Source organism: Salvelinus fontinalis, chromosome 34 (genome assembly GCF_029448725.1).
Source record: "Salvelinus fontinalis isolate EN_2023a chromosome 34, ASM2944872v1, whole genome shotgun sequence".
Lineage (NCBI taxonomy): Eukaryota > Metazoa > Chordata > Actinopteri > Salmoniformes > Salmonidae > Salvelinus > Salvelinus fontinalis.
The window spans coordinates 23,618,704-23,640,645 of NC_074698.1; the positions used below are offsets into that span (position 1 = coordinate 23,618,704).

The window sequence follows — 21,942 nt, forward strand, 5'->3', positions numbered from 1 at the left end:
TGATAACTTGAATTGCTGGACAGGTTTGATAGCTGTAAAACGATTTGATTGATCAATACACATTATTACCCAAACATTGTTGATGCTGATTGTGATTTTGAATGTGTTTTTTTCCTTCTGAACCTGTCCTTTTCTAACAGTGCCCAGCAGAGAAATACACATCAGAACAAGAAGAGGGCCATTCCAAACCAGGTACACTTGGTCCCTCCTCCTCCCACCCTCTTACTTACCCAGCCCTCCCAATCTGATCAACCCCCAGATTAAGCTGCCCCAGACTGACACTTCCCCCTCTATCATATTTACATGTTGTAACATACCTGACCTCTGACCCTATGCTACCAATGAATAGACTCAACTACTAGTAACCTGACACTTACAACCTAACACCACTTATTTACGTAAGTATAAGTAGCTTCAAGATAACCCCTGCTAATCATGGCCAAGTACCATCCTGTCTTTAAGTCAGATGTTAATTTTACTCCTTGGCCACTGTGTTATAAACCTGGCACCTCTCTTCCTGTGTTATCCAAACAGTTCTAAAAGTGTTTTGAAGTCTCTGCTTTATTGATGTGATATCTAAATACCTGAAAGCATGTGACTATGTTATGTCAGCTTCAATGTCATCAAAACTTATAGAGTGCACTTCTCAGGTTCCTGGAAACCTAGTAAGGGTACATATTTTATAGGATATACATTACATCCTATAGAAATACCTTCTAACACTGTATTTCAGCGAGGGGAGAGTTGCCCTAGACTAGAGTCATTCAAGCCCTCCCTGCTTCCCTGCATAGGAAATGAACAGCTATGTTTCTACTACAACTATCACTATTTGCACAGCACTATAACACAACCATAGCATGATACCCAACAGCAAAGCAACAAAGCAACAATCATAGAATTGTTTTATGTTTTTCAACTAACCCAAGCACTTTTTGTATTGTAATTCAGATTGTGCATGGGACCCAGCTTCGCTCAATGAAACAACCAATATCAAATAACCGATGTGTGGTACTTGAAGGAAATCTAATCGCATGTAACTCTTGTTCTCTTGCTCCCTCTCTCTCATCTCTCTCTGTCTCCATCTTTTCTCTCCTTCTATCTTTCTTTCTATCCCTCAACCTCTCTCTCCATCTCTCCGGTTGTCTCATGGATTCCTTCCATTTCTGTCTCTCACCTTCAAACCTTTCATTCTACCATTTCAAATGTTTCCTGCCCCCCCCCCCCCCCCCCCCCCCCCACACACACACACTCCTCCCCTTACCCATTTTCTCATTCCCCCATCTCCCTCCCTCCCTGGCTTGCTTGCTTCCCCCTTTTTCCCTGGTCTATGATTTATCCTGCCACCTTTTGCCCTAACCACTCCCCCCCCCCTCCCCATCCCTGCAGGGTGAGATTCTGGTAAGTACCCCGCAGATCCAAGCTACACCCTGTTAGGAGTCAGCAGAGGTCACCAGAGCAGGATAACTGAGGCCAGACATCTGACACTTAGGAAAGAATGGGGGGTTATGGGAATTGGTGTTATGACAACTTGTTCCAGGTTACTTCTTTGTACAGAACTCCTCTTCAAAATGATGAGCTGTTTTTCTCGTCATATCTTCCCTACTCCACAGGGACTGAGAGAGGGCGAGCAGGAGAAGGTAGTAGAGTCTCAAAGTCTCAAGACTTATGGCAAACCGGAGATCAATTAGAATCGTATCGTAGAGATGTAATTCTCATCGGCTTTACCCTTACCCGTAATCGGTAACGGCTTTCTCAATAACATCCGGGTTATGCTCAATAATTATTGGTTTCACTTAACAAGAAAGCAATTGTCTTTAATTGGACAAGTAGATAGAATATTACTAACATTTACTTTTTACTCTCAAACCTGTTGAAACCAGTTCTGTCCAAGCACAGGCAGAATTGTTACATTTTTTTGTCACGTTCTTGAACCACACTGAAGTGTAATGTCATGATTCCCTGTGAAAGACTATGGAAGAGTTGGGAGGATGTGAGAGTGGCTGGTGTCAGTTCTCCTGCTTTTGGTCCTTACCCATGCTGCCCTGTCCAGGGGTTTAACTAGTGACCGCCACAGTTTGCCTTGCTGTCGAAGGGCCCTGAACATTCCAGGGATGGGGGGAGGAGACATGAATCACCAACAATCATACACTAGATGTTCACATTTTCATCCTTTTGGTGTCATTGAAATCTCCTCTTGATGTTTTCTCTCTTTAGCTTATCATGTAATGTCAACTTTCCACAACTCAATATTCCAATCATCACTATAACAATATGTTAGTAGCACACCTCACAACTGTGCACAAACCATTCTGTGTGGGACCCGTGACTGTCATTCCAATCAGGGACCAGATGGTGGCAGTAGAGGGTTGAATGGCATGTGGGGGCGTCATGATTCAATCAATGATTAGAATTTACTTAAAATAACTCTGATCAAATATGATTTTGAAGTAATATAAATTGGGTTTAATAATGATTTGGAATGTGTATATATCCATACATCTAATGTATCAATGTTTGATTTACCAGCTGGTAGAAGACCTAAAATAATGTGTTTACTTTAGAAATGAGTGGTTTCAATGTAGGGAAGCTTTTGACAGGAATTGAGGCAATGATGGCATCAAGTGGCCTAACTTTTCTAGAGTGATAATAACCTGAACATTAGATGTAGCTGAAGATGGAACAGCCTAAATGTCTTTCTTTGTCATCACTGACCTGTCCTGCATGTCAGGGCTTCTGTTTAGACAGTGAGGTAAGAAGTGTCATGGCATTAAAAGCATCTCACTATCCCTATTCTGTCACCTCACACTCCTCTTGTCTGTCTCTCACCTTCAACACTTACGACACTGACCACTGACTGCCAGCCAGGTTTGAAAAGAAAACAAAAAAAAAATCTCATTACAGAGGGTGTAAGGCAATTCCTCGCCAAGGCAAACTGAGAATTTAGCTAACTCCTATGTTACAGCCTCTTCCTCTCATTTCTTTTGCTACTTTCCTACCAATTAAACCCCCCCCCCCCCCCCCGTCATAAACCCCGACCAGTCTTTAAGACACAGGAGAGGGAGAGAAAGGTTGATGTTCTCTCTGTCTTATCGGCATAACTTGACAGCATCCTTGTCCAAGCTTGATATCTGCCGCCCCTGATGGTTCTTTGTAATGGCACTAACAATGAGAGCATTACTCTAATACAGGGGTACTACAACCAGGTGTCAGCAGCCCCCTAGGTATCCAACGAGGTACTGCAGGGGGTCCCAAAAAAAGTGATTTTTATTTAAAGGTTTTTATGAACATCGCTAGCAACAAAGTATCGTTCTGATATCAACTTTATTTTTCAACTCCTAATATTGAACAGATTACACTCATTAAAGATAATTACACTCACTGGTGTATCTGACATAGGCTTTGAAACCGCACCTGTGAATAGACTTCCACTGTGGCAAGTGCTGCTGGCTGCTGCAAAGCTTTGTTGACTTGGACATACATTTTTGGCCAGACATGGCTAACCTTTGTTTAACCAGCACTAAACAGTTGTTCTTAGCGAAAATGTGTTTAGTTACCTTTTCTAGCGAATAGGCTGTTAGTTTACACTTCCTCTTCCAGTTATAATGTGGCGAGGTCAAAATAATGAAAAACTCTATTCATTTAAAAATGTTATTACTTCTGCTTGACATTATCATTCACCTGATAAGACAAGTCGTGAAAACAATGTTTGCTAACTTAGGATGGGGTTCCCTGCGTTGTTGGTTTGTCTGCGAGGGCATCCCTGGGCATGAAAAGGTTGAAGACCCCTGCTCTAATACAACTTGTCTACAGAAAGAACCTCTCAACCCTGACTCATCTCTCTTTCCTCCCTCCCTCTCCCTTCCTTAAATCCTCCTTTTATTTTTTTCACCCCTCTCTATCTACCCGTCCGTTCCGTGAGCTGTGGCTCAATCTACCCGTCTCCACTGTCTCTGCATATCGCTGTATTCCTCTCCCACAGTCTGGCCCACCTCCTCTTGCCTCTCCATCTCTTTTTATCTCCTGTTCCTTAGATAGGTGTTTAGCCTCCTACACTGGAGTGTATGTCCGACTCTGCCCAGTTAACCCACTAACCCTAGTCTGTTTTGGCTAACCGTGTATAGGCTAGCTTTTACTGACCCGCTCTCTCTAACATACCACCGCCGACCCTTGATCCCTGACCCTGTGTGGGTCCCATTTGGTCTGGATGACCCATATTAGTTAGTATTGAGGTTATTAAGGTTTGTTTGAGGTTTCCTGTTTAAATCTCCACCCCTTCAGTTAGTCATCCTTTCTGAATGATACTTTTGTATGCTGACTGTATACATCAGGGTTCATGTTCAGAAACATTGTTTAAATTGTAAATCTTTATACTCAGAATAGAAGTTAATTTAGAGTATGTATAACATCTTAGTGCTTATATTGGTAAGTCAGGATCAACCAAAACTCAGTTAAGAGTGTCATATCACAAGATCTCCAGGAGGTAAACCATGAGTACTTTAATGACATGTTTTCCCTTCATCCTCCTGGTATACCTTGTCCCCCACCACCCCTCGCTCCCCTGTTCCCCCACCCCTATCTCCCCTAACAGGTGATCCGCAAAGGCTGGCTCACCATCAACATCAGCATCATGAAGGGAGGCTCCAAGGAGTACTGGTTCATCCTGACTGCAGAGTCACTATCCTGGTACAAGGATGAGGAGGTGAGTGTCTAACACTGGGATAAGTACAACACTAAATAATACAATACAAACTGCCAGAAAGATTCTGCTACTACTCCATGGGCTGGTATATGATCTGTATTGCATGCTCCCTCCTCCCTCTCATTGTCATGGTGGAGAATCAGATCCGGCCAGAGCCTCTCACCAGAGCCCCTGCTGGCTGGTGGTTAGATGTGTCCTGAGTGTGTGTGTGTCCCGGCCCAGCCTAACCAATGTGCAGACTACTGTTCAGCTTCAGCCTGATGAACAGGTAGTCTGAACACTGGGCAGGCGGGGGGGTGAGGAGGGGGGAAGGCCCGCGGGGTCGCTCCGGCTGCAGGTCACTGCCCTAGGGACAGGACAGAGGTGGGGGGGAGAGATGGAGGGAGAGTAAACATTCCTCTGATAAAGAAAGCAACCAAACTCAGAATGAGGTCCAAATATATAACTGTATTGACTAATTTAGTATGTTGATGTAATGGAGAGATGTTGAGCTTACAACTTTTTTTTAATAGAATTTGATCAACTTAGTGCACATTAACAAAACAGCAAAGTGTTTGCCCACTCTGTGTGACCACACACTACTCTCTGCAGTCAGATTTCAAATGCTCTGTAGGCCATTTCAAAGGCTGTAAAATATATGGAAACGGCATGTCGATAATACATATTTTATGATGTTTTACTGGAACAAAGTTGAAATAATATTAAAGAAATAAACCAAAAGCACTAGGGATCAGAAAGCACTAGGGATCATCCAAGGAAAGTTAAACATTTACAGACAGATGCATTTGGAAATATGTTCTTACTTTTAAACTTACCATTAGTTCGGTCAGAGCAGCCCAGGCCTTGGCAAAGATGTACCCTCTCTCAGCGAAACAAAAAGAGCTTCAAAAGTTATCGCTGACCAGAGCTAAAGACAAACCTTTAACCCGTCAGTCTGACTACGCCTCAAAACAACTGGTACCGTTCAGTTTCTACCAGTCCTCTGTGGCGGAAAGAGCGAGAGAAGGAGAAAGTGCAGAAGAGAAAGAGGAGCGAGGGAGGATGGTGGAAGCAAACTGACGTGGCAGGCGGGTTGAAATGTTCCAGCAGGGATCTGCCTTTGGAATTTGCAGGAAATCGTACTGGGTTACTGGGGGCGGGTTGGGGGGTGGGTGGGGTGAGGGTGTATGTTTGTCTTGCTTTGTGGTTTTATGCCACTTTCATGCATCTATGTGTTTACGTGTTTGCATTTGCACAAGCACATGGGTGTTTGTATGTTTTCATGTGTGTGGTTATATATTTGTGTTTCTGTGTGTGTGTGTGAGACGAGGACATTGGCTTAGAGTGGTGTAACTGTTGGGACTGAGCGGCTCTGTGTTAGTGCAGACAAAAACGCTTCCAGATGCTTCTCCTCAACAGTGCAAAGCTGGCATCCCCCCCCCCCCCCCCCCCCATCTCTCTCTCTCTCCCTCATGCTCCTCCTCTCTCCCTCTCTTCTCACCAGCCTGGTGGTCTGGGTCTTATACAGAGGAAATGCATTCCACTCTGTCTGCTCATTGGTGGAGAAGCCTAGTGTTGTATTCCACTGTTTTTCAAAGTTACCCATTAAGCAGTTTCTTAATGGCTCCCTCTTATTTGTGTACTTTAGTGTTTTTAATGGCTTCAAGGATTTGTTTCTCAAGATGTTATTGCTATGAGTTCAGGTCCCCTGTCCCCCCTCTCTGTGTTTTAGGAGAAAGAGAAGAAGTACATGCTTCCCCTAGATAACCTCAAGCTGAGGGATGTGGAGAAAGGCTTCATGTCCACCAAACACGTATTTGGCGTCTTCAACACTGAATCCAGGTCAGGGAAATGGATGTGTATGTGGGTCCTGTTCCACACAAGTCTGTCATTTCAATTCAGTGAATCAGGAAGTAAACTGACATTTTAAATGTTACAAAATTCTCATTGAGAAGCATTGAGGGAAATTCACTTAGTGAATTGACTGAAATGAAATAGAATTTACACCCACCCTGATTGTGTTTGTGTTTTGCCATCCATCAAGCAGGAATGTGTATAAGGACCTGCGTCAGATTGAGCTGGCCTGTGACACCCAGGAGGACGTGGACAGTTGGAAAGCCTCCTTCCTGAGGGCTGGGGTCTACCCTGAGAAGGACCAGGTACTGAACCCAAACTCACTCAAATAGTCTTTGGGTCGCTTTCCCGGGCACAGATGAAACCTAGTCCTGGATGGACTTGAGGACATGCTCAGCGGAGATTCTCCATTGAAAGGGTTTTGTAGTCCAGGACTAGGCTTCATCTGTGTCTTGAAAACCGACCCTTGAAGTTTGATTGTTAGCAGAAGCAGAGGTCAAACGAACAGATGCGTTGTGGTGATAGCCTTTGTCAGTATTTGATGAACACTAGGCATGCACCTATACTTCTTGATGACGTCACTGATGATTGTCCTACTGTTTGTTTCTTTCTTCTCATGCACGCCAATTCATGATTCAAGGGAGATTATGAGGTAATAATATCAGAGTGATTGGATGTATGATTTATAATGGCATACATCTACTGCAAATGTATCCCAATGGCATGCAGTAGTATTAGCTATAGTGTATTGACCTCAAACACTCAGAGAACAGGTACGTGTGGCCTCAATTCAAAGGACCTGTTTGGATGGTCATGTGTCCTCACTCAGCGGTAACGTCTCTCTCTGTGTTCCTCAGGTTGACACTGAGGATACGGCCCCGTCAGAAACCTTCTCCATGGACCCCCAGCTGGAGAGGCAGGTGGAGACCATCCGTAACCTGGTGGACTCCTACATCGGCATCGTCAACAAGTCCATCAGGGACCTCATGCCCAAGACCATCATGCACCTCATGATCAACAGCGTGAGTGAGAAAAGCCTAGAGACAGTCTATACTTAGCAGGCTCTGTCTTATAGCAGAGGATTCTATCAGATGGTTGTATGCCAGCTTTGTGTTCCTGTGTGTTGACGTGTTTCCACAAGCGCCGGGGTGTTTGTGTTTTCTAGCATCACTGAAGATTGACTATTCAGTGACTCCATCTTTCCATGCAGACTAGTATGATGTGAGTAGGGAAAGGAGTAGGACACCACCGTTTCTCCGTAGTCGATGGTCTTCCTCTCCTCTCCTCCCCAGGCTAAGGACTTCATCCACTCAGAGCTGCTGGCCTACCTGTACTCGTCAGGTGACCAAAACAGCCTGATGGAGGAGTCAGCTGACCAGGCGCAGCGCCGCGACGAGATGCTCCGCATGTACCACGCCCTCAAGGAGGCACTGCACATCATCGGTGACATCACCACCACCACCGTGACGGTCCCCGTGCCGCCGCCCGTCAACGACAGCTGGATGCAGGAGGCCAGGTGAGAGGTGTGTGTGTGTGTGTGTGTGTGTGTGTGTGTGTGTGGACACATACAAAAAGAGATTTGTTAACTTTGACGTTAATGTGGTTGAGTGAATGTACCTTAAATTCTCTCAAATTCATGTAATGGAAGATGTTTTGCGTCATCCATTGTCACATGTGGGAACTAAAGGGGGTCATGTGGGAACTAAAGGGGGTCATGTGGGAACTAAAGGGGGTCATGTGGGAACTAAAGGGGGTCATGTGGGAACTAAAGGGGGTCATGTGGGAACTAAAGGGGGTCATGTGGGAACTAAAGGGGGTCATGTGGGAACTAAAGGGGGTCATGTGGGAACTAAAGGGGGTCATGTGGGAACTAAAGGGGGTCATGTGGGAACTAAAGGGGGTCATGTGGGAACTAAAGGGGGTCATGTGGGAACTAAAGGGGGTCATGTGGGAACTAAAGGGGGTCATGTGGGAACTAAAGGGGGTCATGTGGGAACTAAAGGGGGTCATGTGGGAACTAAAGGGGGTCATGTGGGAACTAAAGGGGGTCATGTGGGAACTAAAGGGGGTCATGTGGGAACTAAAGGGGGTCATGTGGGAACTAAAGGGGGTCATGTGGGAACTAAAGGGGGTCATGTGGGAACTAAAGGGGGTCATGTGGGAACTAAAGGGGGTCATGTGGGAACTAAAGGGGGTCATGTGGGAACTAAAGGGGGTCATGTGGGAACTAAAGGGGGTCATGTGGGAACTAAAGGGGGTCATGTGTAAGAGACTGTACAGTCGACCAAAGCTTATTGTCGTTGTGCAGTGTTTGTATAATGTATATTTCATTGTCTGTCTGTTCTTTTTCCATTCCCCACACCTCTTTCTCTCTGTTCTCATCTCTCTCCAGTCCTACCCCCCAGCGCCGCCCCCCGGCCGCAGCAGCCCCTCCCCCAAGCCGTCCTCCTGCAGTGAGTGGCCCAAGGCCGGGACCACCCCTCAACCCCTCCCCAGCGTTTGGGGGGCCCCCCATCCCCTCTCGCCCGGGCCCGCTGCCCATTAACGCCTTTGGCAGCAACAACCATCAGGACCCTTTCAGTGCCCCCCCACTGATCCCCTCTCGGCCCGCTCGCATCCCCCCTGGCGTGCCCAGGTAAGACCACCTCTCAGAAGGGAGCAGTACCTACCTACTTATCCTCACACAGGAATAATGTCTCCTCATCGACACTATTTTAACCTGTGTAACCCTCTTTATTCATTGTTGAATTGCCAGGTTATCACTGTAACTGCAGCACCTGGCTCTGACTGTCTGTTGACGTCAATAGATGGATTTAAGTTTCCTCCCAGTCCCACCTTTCACATTACTACTTCACTTCTCTTTCCTCTATCTTGGTTATCTTCTCTGTTTCATAAACCCCATCTCTTAACTCCTCTCTCTTTTGTGCTCAACTCCCTTTCTCTGTTTCTTCTTCTGTTCTCCTTATCTCTCTGTGGCAGTGTTTCCCTCCATTCACGTCTCACAATCTCTCATCTGTTCTCCTGCTTGCTCTATCTCTCTGGGTTTGTTTCATTGCTCTCACGCTCACGGAGAGACGAGAGAATCTCACCTCCTGTTCTTGCTCTCTCTCTCTCTCTCTACCTGCAGCCGAAGACCCCCTGGCGCTCCTCACCGGCCCACCATAATCCGCCCTGCCGAGCCCTCCCTGCTAGACTAGACTACCCAGTAGAACCAGCCAGGCTCACCTGTGTGTGTGTGTGTGAGACTATGTGTGTACTGAGGCCAGAGGGGAGGGCTAGAGAGCAGGGGAGGAGGGGGCCCCTATACAGTATCTATGCACATTGATATATGCTATTTCAACCAGACTTATCTAATGTAGTCGACTCAAACTGTTCTCTGATATAAGCTGCTAACCCTCCCTTAGTCTCCTACACATGTGGGCTCTCTCTGGTCTCCACATTCTAAAGAAGCAAAGGAACCATAACCACTTGAATCTTCAGAATCAGAAGATATATAATTACACTGTTTTGGATATTGTACAATATGTATCAAAAGATTCATAAAGACTTAATCGCTCACCTTTGACCAGCAGGGTGCAGTCACGGCATCAGATGTGGATGGTTACATGGAAGTGACGTGCCCCTAAGTGACCTATTTTCTGTGGTAACAGAATTGTTAATTTCCTCTCTGAAAACGTGGACTGCAGCATAGTCCACAACCTTTCTAAACGTAAAAGGCTCCCCTCCCTCCATCTGTAGACGTGTCCTCACCTCGTGCTCTACACCCTACACCTCTGTGTAATATACACATACATCCTGTTCATTGTTTTGTGGTTTTTCTAACTTGATTTCATACTGGAAAATAGTTATTGTTATTACGACTACGGTGGTGTTGATGAATACTTTCTTGTTATTTTATTTGAGTGAATTGTCTGTTTTAATGCCCCCTAAATGTAGCTTTAAAACCAGTCTCAAATCACAGCAAAGGGAGGCGTAAAAAGACAGATAGGCAGTGCAGGGCTACATATGAGGCTGAGAGCTGCCTTGTAAAATGTGCCCGTTGTTATTGGAATGTCCTGCCACCGTTGAGAAAATGTCATCTAGATTGACCACTTGAAGCACTTCTGTGTACATCCAGTGGTAGTGTTGAGGTTGTCATTACTTTAAGACTATTCACAATAAACAGAGAGTTGTCAGCACTTTGAGATGATTTCTCCACGCATCCTTAAGTATAGAATTATCCCAGGACCTTAAGTCAACCTCACTGAGGCCTTAACCAACCTTCATTCAAAGTCCCATTCGGGACAAGGACAGGTAAAGGGGAGAGTACAGTAGGGTCTCCTGGAGGAGGGTGGGGAGGCGGGAAGGGGGAGCTATGTGGTTAGAGCTGGAGAGATGGTGGTTTAGGACCGAAACTTCTTCCTGTCACAATTCAATGTTCATTCGTCTTTATGGACGAGAGACCCTCCCGGTGTCTTGGAAACACTGTTGTACGTAGCTGATGGACAGTCAGTACAGACACACAGATGGTGATGTCTCCAGTTTTAAAAAGAATGGATGGAGAATGATGTTTAATGGTGTTCATTGAAAACCAAACATTTTAATGTGTAGTAATCGTTATACTAATTGAAGCACTAACACACAGCCGTTATATTGACTTGGCTTGGGATGTAGGGAAACCTGGAGATCACAAATCTCAACATCGCATTAATTCATTATTTATAACCCTGGGCATTTGTCATGTATCGTTTTGATAGAAATAATGTCCGCTGTATACTGCACCTGCAGCCTACTCCCCCTCTGGAAGACTGAACGTCTTTCTGCTAGTGAGTTCCACTACAGGGTTCTAGTTGTAATAACTGTTGCCACGGGGAGGGTTTAAATAGGAGTGAAGCTGGGATTCTGTACTGATGAATATCATTTGATTCCTCTGATGGTAATTTGATCATTGATTTTTTGGGGGTGGGATGGGGAGGAGTTTGGAGGGTGAGTGACAAATGGACTACATTGATGTTTTGATTTGGTGATAAATATTGAGGGTGAGCAGGGGGTGGGAGTTCAACTTTTGTTGCTCTTTCTGGTGTACCTACACATGCTGCCTGGAGAACCTGTCCAAATTATATAGAGCTCAGTCCAATACCTTGTACCCCTTACAGATTGTGGTACAGGTAGAGGGTGAATTTGGTAGGAACTGTCTAAAACCATATTTTCTGGGCAGAATGTGCTTTTCTTCCCATACATTTCCCATCAGGTCTGTCTACAGTGACCGTGCTGCTAGTGGGTGTCTGACTCTGATCTCAGCTAACTCCAAGTAAAGCCTCTGGGAAATGGAGTCTATCCATGCTCCAAAAGGTTTTAATCTCTTGACCAAGTATAGAACCCCTACTAGGAAGAGATTTGGCCTTACATTTATGCCTGCACTCTCTGATGTTGAAGAGTCTTAAGGGAATCGAAAACGTCCCCTTCTTATGAAAGTGTCCCTGTCACCTGACGGTACCGGTCACTGTAGCCTGTCCCCTACACCCCATCTCCTGATCTGTAAAGTGTAAGATGTTGGTGACTACCTTTTCTCCATAATGGATGCCCCCCCCCCCCCCCCACTCACTCATGCTCTGCATCTTTCATCTTGTGGGTGGGGGAACTGACCTGCATCAATCTTTCTTTAGTTTTTGCAAAGCCTTGTCAAGTGCCTCTAGTAATTTCCTGGATTTGAATAAACAAATGAACCCATTTGGAACATGAGCGCTAATAAAGAGGTGTTGTGTACAATAAAGAGACTGGTGGTTGGTGTCTCCTTGTGTCTTGTGTGGTCCCCCTTCTCTCTCCTCTCTCATTGGTTGTCCTCACTCAGGGTTCTCTCTCCTGGTATGCCTTCCTCTCTTCTTCCCCCTCCTTCACTGTGGATGTTGCTATGGTGTTTCTGTGCTAACGGGCTGCCTGCCTTTTGACTTGAGATGAAAGTTGTGAAGGACAAGAATTCCTGGAATAATAACTTATTCATTCTTCTTTCTTCCTTCCTGATGTTTCTCTGAATGCAAGGTGCACATACTCTACAACTCAACACTCTGCTGTAGTGTTAGTAGTAATAATAGTGGTGGTGGGTTGTAGAAGGCCTTGGTGTACAAGTATACTGTTTTTCAATTAAATGTTCAAGTTTATGGACTAATCAACTTGATTAGATTTTTCTCCTGCTGCACATAATAGATCACATTGTCTGTAGAAAACAGACAGCTATGGTAATAGGAGGAATCATCAGCTAAAGAAAGCAGGAAGATGTAAAAATGTGATGAACACAATTTTAGGAAATAAATGTTCCAAAGTCTTCCCTTACAAAAAAGGTCTGTTAGACCCCTCACAAACTGTATTACGCATCAAAAATACTTGTATTGGAGAAAGTTATTAATGTTGGTCTGTCGTTATGATTGTCCCTGAACAGGCGGCCTGCTCCTGCTCGTCGTAACCAGTGGTGACCTTGCCCCAAAGCAGGATAGGATTGGAGATGCACTGTCCACATACCAGCAAGAGAACCAGACCTGCGAAGAATCATACACCTTGAACACCTTAACCTTAAATATTCTCCAAAGAATAGGTTTCAGAGCTGATTAAACTCTAAAAGCCTACTAAAAACGTAGTTTATAACATGACATACAAGAGGCAGCTTTTTCAATGGCAACTGTCAAACATACTAGTTTTACAATAACTGACGGCATTTCAGGAAAATCAAAAAAATATATATTTGTTTCATAAAGTGAAATGAAATCTCATTGCATAAGCTGTAATAAAATACGGAGAGAACGGTCACGTGGTAAAGAAGACAACTTTACCCTCACTCACCATCTCATTAAAACTGTTAAAGGCCCAGTGCAGTCAAAAGTGTGATATTTCTATGCTTTATATATCGTTCCACACTATGAGGTTGAAATTCTACTGTGACAACTATGATAATGTACTTTTAGTGTAAGGGCGGTTTGAAAAACGCCTGAAATTTCAGCCTGTTTTGGTGGGATGGAGTTTTAGCCTGCCTGTTGTCATCACCAGGCTGTATATTAGTTAATCCACCAGTAAGACAGAGACTTCCAAACCTTTCTGCCAATAACAGCTAGTTTTCAGTTTTCCCCTCCCCGCTCAGACCACTCCCAGACAGTCCTAGCAACATTCTTGGTTGACAAATTGCTCTTTGCTAAGAAGCTATTTTTGTTTTATTACATTTTTTTTACTGAAAACAATCACAGTAAGGTACTTAATTGTTATCCAGAAATGATTTGATTTTGAGATAAAAACAGCTGCATTGGGCCTTTAACAGCTGGCACCTACCCAGACTCCTAGAAGTGTGGGGGATGTATTCTGAAATTTTCAACCCCTCCAGGGGTTTTAATGAGCTGTAGCCTGGCTGAATTCTGACACCACTCTCAGTACGGGTTCAACTTCTGTTCACTATTTCCTAACTAAACAAACATTGAGAAAATGAAATTATTTTTGTACTGATAAAATTGTTTGACTGCTCATGTGCCAAATAATGAAATCCAGTGATTGTTTGTGTTAGCTATCTCCTGGGGCACAACCTCTCCTCTTGGTTTTATGTACAGTGCAGTTTTAAAATATGGGCATTTCTCAACAGATTAGTGTCTGATTTACTATTGAACACGTTTGTAGAACACTCCTATAAAAATGATTGAAGTCTAGAAGTTTGCTTTATTTAGATGATTGTAAATACATTGTGTGTAGGTGGAACTGAAGATATGATTATTCGAGATCTCACTCATACTGCATTGTGTTCGATGCTACAGTGAATCATTTGACGTGTCAGTTCGGGAACATGGTAGTGTATTGGGAGGGCCCCAAAAACCAAACAGTAAGTTGACTATTTGAAGGGATGAGGTGAAGGATGCTAGGAACAGTTCAATTAATCAGGTAGTGCTGGGTACTCCACTGCTGAGTGAGCACAGAAGCATACAAAGCTTTTAACAGCGAGCGTCATGTCATGTTCAGAAGAGAACTTCAAACCATGCATGTTCCAGTGGATGCCTTATGCAAGGGTCAGACGGTAGAGGATTGTGCTTGCAGCTCCAAGGGTCGTAGGTTCGAATTCTGCTGGGACCACTCATACGTGAAATGTATGCACGGATGACTGTAAATCACTTTGAATAAAAGCCTCTTCTATATGGCATATGCTGTATGTTATTATTATACAGTTTATTTATACTGTAGTAAGGGTAATTGTATGAAGGGCATATACCGGTAATGTGATTATAATGTAGTACAGTGTCAATAATAGATCCAACTGATGTCAACTGCAGAACTTTGCGACATGCCTTTAATCCAGTGCTGTTTTATGGTAGCCAATAAGATTGCCTTATTTTCTTTCGCTGCACACTTTTGACACTCAAACTTGCACTACTGTACCTGTAATTGAAAGGAATGGATCATTGAGATTTTATGGTTTTATAAATACAATCTTTTTTCAAATGAATGATTGTATCTTGTTTTGTGGTGTTGGAGGTGTATATAACAACTATGCTTGTGGTTGACTTTGCAACATTCTCCTGGCAGGAATCATTTTTTTCATGTCTCAACTCTTTGGCTTTGTCTCACCAGATCTCTGTCAAACACTATACATTACAATAAAAATATAATATCTGTAATTAAATAAAACCATCCCATGAGAACAGTCATTGTTGCATGTAAGACTTCTTTCACTTGCCTCGTAATTACCAGACTGATAACCACTGCAGCTTTTAATGTAAGCTTGCGGGATCAGAGCTTTGCGAGGCTACTCTTTCTCCAGAATTAATTTATTTCACAGTAGAATGTGTTTTTTTTGCTGTAGTTGTGTTATAACCATGTCATTAAATAAATGCTATTTGTAATGTCACTCTTAAGATCCCATGTTAAAAACATACAACCACATGATCTGTTGCATTGATATCTTGTTTGATAGATTGACACTAAATTGTCAAAACATACAGTGTTTATGACTCACAAACATGCACTTTTCTGCCACTCAAAAGCTGAATCAAGCTTATCACACACAAACATCACTAAATCCTTACTAACAGTCCCTCATTTACCACGCATCACTGTTGTCAATAGTCTCTCTTCAATCTCTGAGACCCATTACTTTACAGTAGGTTCCTGTTAGTCCCAACACCCTTCTATGGCATCTTTGTGGAAGATACCACTGGGAAGGGTGTGGGGGTGGTGGAAGATACCACTGGGAAGGGTTTGGGGTGGTGGAAGATACCACTGGGAAGGGTGTGGGAGTCGTGGAAGATACCACTGGGAAGGGTGTGGGAGTCGTGGAAGATACCACTGGGAAGGGTGTGGGAGTCGTGGAAGATACCACTGGGAAGGGTGTGGGAGTCGTGGAAGATACCACTGGGAAGGGTGTGGGAGTCGTGGAAGATACCACTGGGAAGGGTGTGGGAGTCGTGGAAGATACCACTGGGAAGGGTGTGGGGGTCGTGGAAGATACCACTGGACACTAGGGTTTGCAGACCCTCTTGTCGTCGAAGAGGCGTCGGAGGGTGTAGACCTGTGTGACGGCCACGGTCAGGATGACCAGGAGGCTCATGGAGGACCAGAAGGAGACCCTCCACAGGTTGTCCTCCAGTAGGTAGCGGTCCCGGGCCTCGAAGGCCCTCAGCATGGTCTGAAGCTGCCGGCTCCGCTCCAGGTGCCTGTGCACTGAGTCCATGGTCTCCTACAGGGAGAGAGACAGTGGTTAAGGTGGGAGAGGAAAAGAGAGAACACAGGAATGTATAGCTGTGCAATAAATGTTTCTTGGTTTTACACACCAGTGATAAAAACATCAACATCTTTGCAATACAGATAGAACATTGACAGCAGGAAAGAGAGGAAAAACGTGAAAGAAGAAAAGACAAAAAAGGGGATATTAAAAATAGAGTGATAGAAAGACAGTCCCAGTGGCTGAGCGTTTGGGTGTTCCTCCCGTCCTTCTCACCCTGATGTCTTCCAGTTTGTACTCCACCATGCTCTCTGGCTCGGCCATGTCAGCCCACTCTTCGTCGCCCCAGGCGTCCCCAGGCTGGCCCTCAACAATCACCTCGAAGAACACCATCTTCTCAGAAAGCTTACTGAAGCTGTTGTCAAAACACAGCCGGTAGTCTCCGTCCTCTGTAGGCTCCACCCTGGGAGACAGACCAATGAGGAAGAACAACATGATGTCAGAGAGGGTCAGAGCAAGTCAGACAGTATTCAGACTGTCATATAGAATAGTGTAGAACTTTACTGTCTGTAAGCCAGAGCATGGAAAGGTGTCTTTTGCATCACCTTACAAAAACTTTGAATCACAAACCATTGAGCATGGTGAGACCTTCATACCACTCCAGAGAAGTTAGAGGTCAGGGTTGTGTTACTAGGTTTCGCCCACTCACGTGTGGATGCCGTCAGATGTCCTGAACTCAGAGGCCAGCTTGTATCCGCTGGGGGAGATCAGGGTGAAGCCCACATCCAGGCCTGCACCTGCAATCACCTGGAACAGGAGGGAATGTATTAAATGATATTATAATCCAACAAAGTGTTCCTATGAGAATATCCAGTGTTACAGACAGACACTAAAGACAGACTGAAATCCACCACGTCTACACACACACACACATCTTCACTTCCATACATACTGTAGACACATGAACACTGTGGTGGTGGTATAGTCAGTGTTGTAGTGGTGCCTGGAGAAGTGATTTTACACTCATTTTGCCAGTTTCCAAAATGGCCCGGCCGACGATGGAAAAGTGCCCTGTGTAAAAAATGGAATGACAAACAGTGACATACACTCTGAATGGCCTAAAATTATAAATCCCATAATGGTCTTTCACAGTCAGGCCAACCCAAGCTGTACCGTGCAAATAAGTTAACAGGCCTACTATTGAAACAGATAAATTAGGCTGTCTGTTAAGGTTGTCAATGTCGTTCTCCTCCTCAGACGAGGAGGAGCATGGATCGGACCAAGATGCGGATTGGTAATTGTACATGTTTAATGTAAATAACAAGAAAACACTACAAAATACAAAACGTGACTAACCTCAAACAGTCCTGTGTGGCCCAAACACTGACACAGGAAACAAACACCCACAAAACACCAGTGAAACCCTGGCTGCCTTAGTATGACTCTCAATCAGAGACAAACGATACACACCTGTCTCTAATTGAGAATCATACCAGGCCGAACACAAAACCCCACATAGAAATAGAAAACCTAGACTAACCCACCCAACTCACGCCCTGACCAACTAAAACAAATACATAACAAAGGAAAACAGGTCAGGAACGTGACACTGTCAATTGAGTCAGAAATTCAGTCAAGTTTTTAATTTTTTTTGCTTTCAAAGTCACACTTAACAGAAAAACTGGTCTGGGATAAATAAATAAAAAATGTTTTTGAGTGTAGTTACCTTTTAATTCAAGTGCACAGGCACCTAGTACTGTTGTTTGGTTAGCTGTGTTTCTGTAGCACATGATATGGAGTTTGCAAAACAAATGACCACTGGATTGATGCAGATAATCATGATATCATTCTGCCAGGTAAGCATAGACTACTTTGTAGCTAGTTAACATTTCATTGATACGGATTTTGGGAAAGCCTTTCCATCTATGCACTGTTATATTTTTCCTGATCCTTAATTGTTTGAAACCTGGACGTTTTACTTCATATGAGTCATGTTTCTCTTTGCTTCAAAGTAGCCTAAAGCCAAAATCCCACCATAGAAACGTAGAGGCAATTCCTTTAGAAAGACTTCCTCATATGCGTTCTCCTGTTCTATTGGTTTTCTATAAATTGTCTGTCATTGTCTGGCAGCCAAAGGCATGATCCTAGTCGTATTAACAACCCATGATAGCTGTTGCATCTTTAGATCTCCCTTCTTTCTACATTTACATTTACTTTTAAGTCATTTAGCAGACGCTCTTATCCAGAGCGACTTACAAATTGGTGCATTCACCTTATGATATCCAATGATATACATTTCTAACAGATGTTTCCATCTCTCCATGAAATCGCTTTTTAGACAGTGTTTCCATTCAAATGTCATTTTGGAACATTTGTGCATAGGTCTACCTCATAATAGTTTATCAACATTATAAGCTAAAAATTCTGATCTGTTCCATCAGCCTTATTAACTGATATGGCATATACCTCCACTACACTACTTTAATATGCATTGTGGGGATTAAGAAGTGAGTATACGCAATGCCAACTGAAAAATAAGTGTGTATACAGTGTATACCTGCATATTCCTTCCACTACAACAATGGATATAGTATTTGTTCCAAGTATTTGCACAGCTCATAGTTCATCTGGTCATTAGCAGTCTCAGATTGCCTTATTCACACTCTACAACACAGTAGATATGAGTTAAAATAGATCCACCAGGTCAGGACCAACCTACAGTAACTTCAGCTACAATCCAACAGCAAGGAGAGGCTAGCCGGTACACCCACTCCCCAGCACCTGTCTGTTTATGTCAAAGTAACACCACTCTCAGGCAGCAGAAACATAAGGAGGGAAATACAGCATGTTAGGCCATATAAACTAGGCCTTAGGCATGAGTCACTACCACTGCCAGTGTGGTGTCATTGTCTTGGTTGAGAGAGGGTAACAGACAGACAGGCAGAGACAGACAGGCAGACAGACACACACCACAGACTGCTGTATAAAACGCCTCAATCCCCACAGTCCTTCAGCTTGCTCTCTCAAGCTGTCATCTCTCTCAGCCCTGTGCATCTCAGCTGTTACTGTGTGGATACCACAGTAAGCCTGCCAGGCTCCACACAGACTACACAGACTACACAGACTACACACACACACAGACACACACACAGACACACACACAGACACACACACACAGACACACACACACACACACACACACACACACACACACACACACACACACACACACACACACACACACACACACACAGTCCACAGAAATGTGTCACGGCTTGGCGGGTTGGGTGGCAAGGAACATGACATCCTATCAGTCATGTGTCTGCCAGAGGGCCTTTGTACAGTGTGAGGATTGGGAACAGGGGTTTCCAGTATATAGAGTAGCCATTGATACCGTAGCATGATGAGCATCACTTCAACTTTAATCTATGAAGGGCTTAACCTGTAGTGGTTTACACTTTTATACTAGTCAACTGACTAACTCTGCAACCGTGTCTTCTAAATGACTAAAATGCTATATATAAATTGTAACAAGGCCGGGCCAGGGATTGCGCATCTTCATATTTAATCTGCATTTTGCAGCAAAGCGCATGACTACTAACACACCAAGTAGGCCGACACTTGGTGGTCAGCGCTCTCCTTCTCTTTACATGTCTAGACGAGAAGAAGAAGCCACAGGCCTACTACAGCTACTATAGCTCAGAGGTTAGTTAGAGTGTCTGGCCTCATGCGGACACAGTGGATCCCCTTGTAAACACTTCCCCTGCCTTGACCCTTCATGCCAATGCCCACAGCTATTCAAGCTGGCTCTGTCTTATAGACTCCACCTGTATGGAAGGAAGATGCCTTATCTTATTATTTGCATCTGAGCAAAGTCCTTTGGCTGTAACAATAAAGCATCCAGTAACTGACTGACTAATACAACTTATAACATTGTTATAATAGAGGCACGAAATTGCACCACACACACACACACAGAGAGAGAGAGAGAGAGAGAGAGAGAGAGAGAGAGAGAGAGAGAGAGAGAGAGAGAGAGAGAGACATGACACATAGAATGTCAGCTGTGTTTTCAATACCACAGGAAACTAAATTGTCCAAGCCTGCTACCTGGTATTCTACTTCCAGGCTTCCGTTCTTCGTAGCTGTTTGGTAGAAACATTCTGTTCTACCCGCAGGGAGTTGAAACGTGAATTCAGTATCTTGGCTTTGTCCCAAGCCTAAAGTGAAGTCCACAGATACAACGAAACAAGACAGCAAATACAGTCTTACAGCAGCGCTCAGATCAAACATGGAACCCATTTGTAGCCTAGAAGCGACTTTGGACTTCAGTAAAAGTTACAATCACTGTTGACTCATCGGCAGCCATGAATGCTTGTTCTTGTAGTCTAGTAGTCTACTTCGCTTCACTCATACCGCATTGTATACGTACATTTTCCATAGACTGTCAGCGACCACGAGTTGTAGGCTATTTATTGCTTGTGATCAAAGTTAGTCATAGCAGAAATCAAGTCGCCTACTTCACCGAACAACTAGTATCAGATCAGTTCTGACCACTGTGAGCACAACTGAAAGTGAGTCGATTTTATGGCATCTCACCCAACAAGATAACCTATTATATCGAAGTTAGACTAGACCACTGGAGGAAAAAAATCTCACCCTGTAGCCCTATCTTTTACAATAACTTCTACAAAGTAGCGCGTATGATTGACTGGAAGGGTGTGCAATACCAATGTATAGCAGTGGTGTGAAGTACTTTTAAGTAAAAATACTTTAAAGGACTACTTAAGTCGTTTTTTGTATCTGTACTTTACTTTACTATTTATATTTTTGACAACTTTTACATTTACTTCACTACATTCCTAAAGAAAATAATGTACGTTTTACTCCATACATTTTCCCTGACACCCAAAATGGTCTAATTTACACTCTTATCAAGAGAACATGCCTGGGCATCCCTACTGCCTCTGAACTGGAGGACTCACTAAACACATGCTTCGTTTGTAAATTATGTCTGAGTGTTGGAGCATGCCCCTGGTTAACCGTAAATTTAAAAAAAACAAGAAAATTATGCCGTCTGGTTTGCATAATATAAGGAATTTGAAATAATTTATACTTTTACTTTTGATAATTAAGTATATTTTAGTAATTACATTTATTTTTGATACTGAATTATATTTAAAACCAAATACTTTAAAACTTTTACTCAAGTAGTATTTTACTGGGTGACTCACTTTAACTTGAGTAACTTTCTATTAAGGTATCTTTACTGTTACTAAAGTATGACAACTGGGTACTTTTTCCACCACTGCTTAATATAAGGATTTTGAAATGATTTATACTTTTACTTTTGATACTCAAGTAGTATTTTACTGGGAAACTTTCACTTTTACTTGAGTCATTATCTATTAAGGTATTATTTTTTTTAACTTTTACTCAATTATGACAATTTGGTACTTTTTCCACCACTAGGGTTATGTCAGTAACCTCCGGTAGCCGCTAGATTACGCTTGTAGTAAACAGAGATGAATGGTTTATCTTTTGCATGGTTTAAGCTACAAAATATTATGACCCCATCACTGAAAGACACGACTCTCAGGAACACGCATGTGTCCCTCTACAATGCCCAGAAGAAACTCAGAACAGAGTGGACAAGACCAGACACTACATCAGACTGCACAGAAGATCATACAAAATTATTGCCTGATGATCTTCTGAACTTCCCAATACTTTTGATGCATTTCAGTTA

The 21,942-nt window shown here is 43.6% G+C and overlaps 2 protein-coding genes across 12 annotated transcripts in view; one reads left to right on the plus strand and one right to left on the minus strand.

Annotated features, from left to right (window-relative positions):
* LOC129833531 (dynamin-2) overlaps positions 1–15,183 on the plus strand; it is a 47,289-nt gene extending 32,106 nt beyond the window's left edge. For 2 of the 11 annotated variants that reach the window (XM_055898193.1, XM_055898194.1), the window contains exons 14-22: positions 141–192; positions 1,387–1,398; positions 4,589–4,699; positions 6,411–6,520; positions 6,726–6,837; positions 7,390–7,554; positions 7,825–8,048; positions 8,925–9,167; positions 9,660–12,284. In XM_055898193.1, the coding sequence (XP_055754168.1) occupies positions 141–192; positions 1,387–1,398; positions 4,589–4,699; positions 6,411–6,520; positions 6,726–6,837; positions 7,390–7,554; positions 7,825–8,048; positions 8,925–9,167; positions 9,660–9,729 (1,099 nt within the window). In that variant the 3' untranslated portion in view covers positions 9,730–12,284. Of the gene's footprint in view, positions 1–140; positions 193–1,386; positions 1,399–1,610; positions 1,638–4,588; positions 4,700–6,410; positions 6,521–6,722; positions 6,838–7,389; positions 7,555–7,824; positions 8,053–8,924; positions 9,168–9,659; positions 12,285–12,947 lie in introns of those variants that run through there. The other 9 variants (XM_055898189.1, XM_055898190.1, XM_055898196.1 and 6 more) reach the window with 7 other exon arrangements.
* A 238-nt stretch (positions 15,184–15,421) lies between these two features.
* LOC129833534 (transmembrane emp24 domain-containing protein 1-like) lies at positions 15,422–20,917 on the minus strand. Its single transcript, XM_055898202.1, has 4 exons — positions 20,304–20,917; positions 16,906–17,003; positions 16,473–16,659; positions 15,422–16,211 (listed from the first exon to the last, which is right to left on the minus strand). The coding sequence occupies exons 1-4, from the start codon at positions 20,493–20,495 to the stop codon at positions 15,993–15,995; spliced, it is 696 nt and encodes a 231-aa protein (XP_055754177.1). The 5' UTR covers positions 20,496–20,917; the 3' UTR covers positions 15,422–15,992.
* Between the last annotated feature and the right edge of the window lie 1,025 nt (positions 20,918–21,942).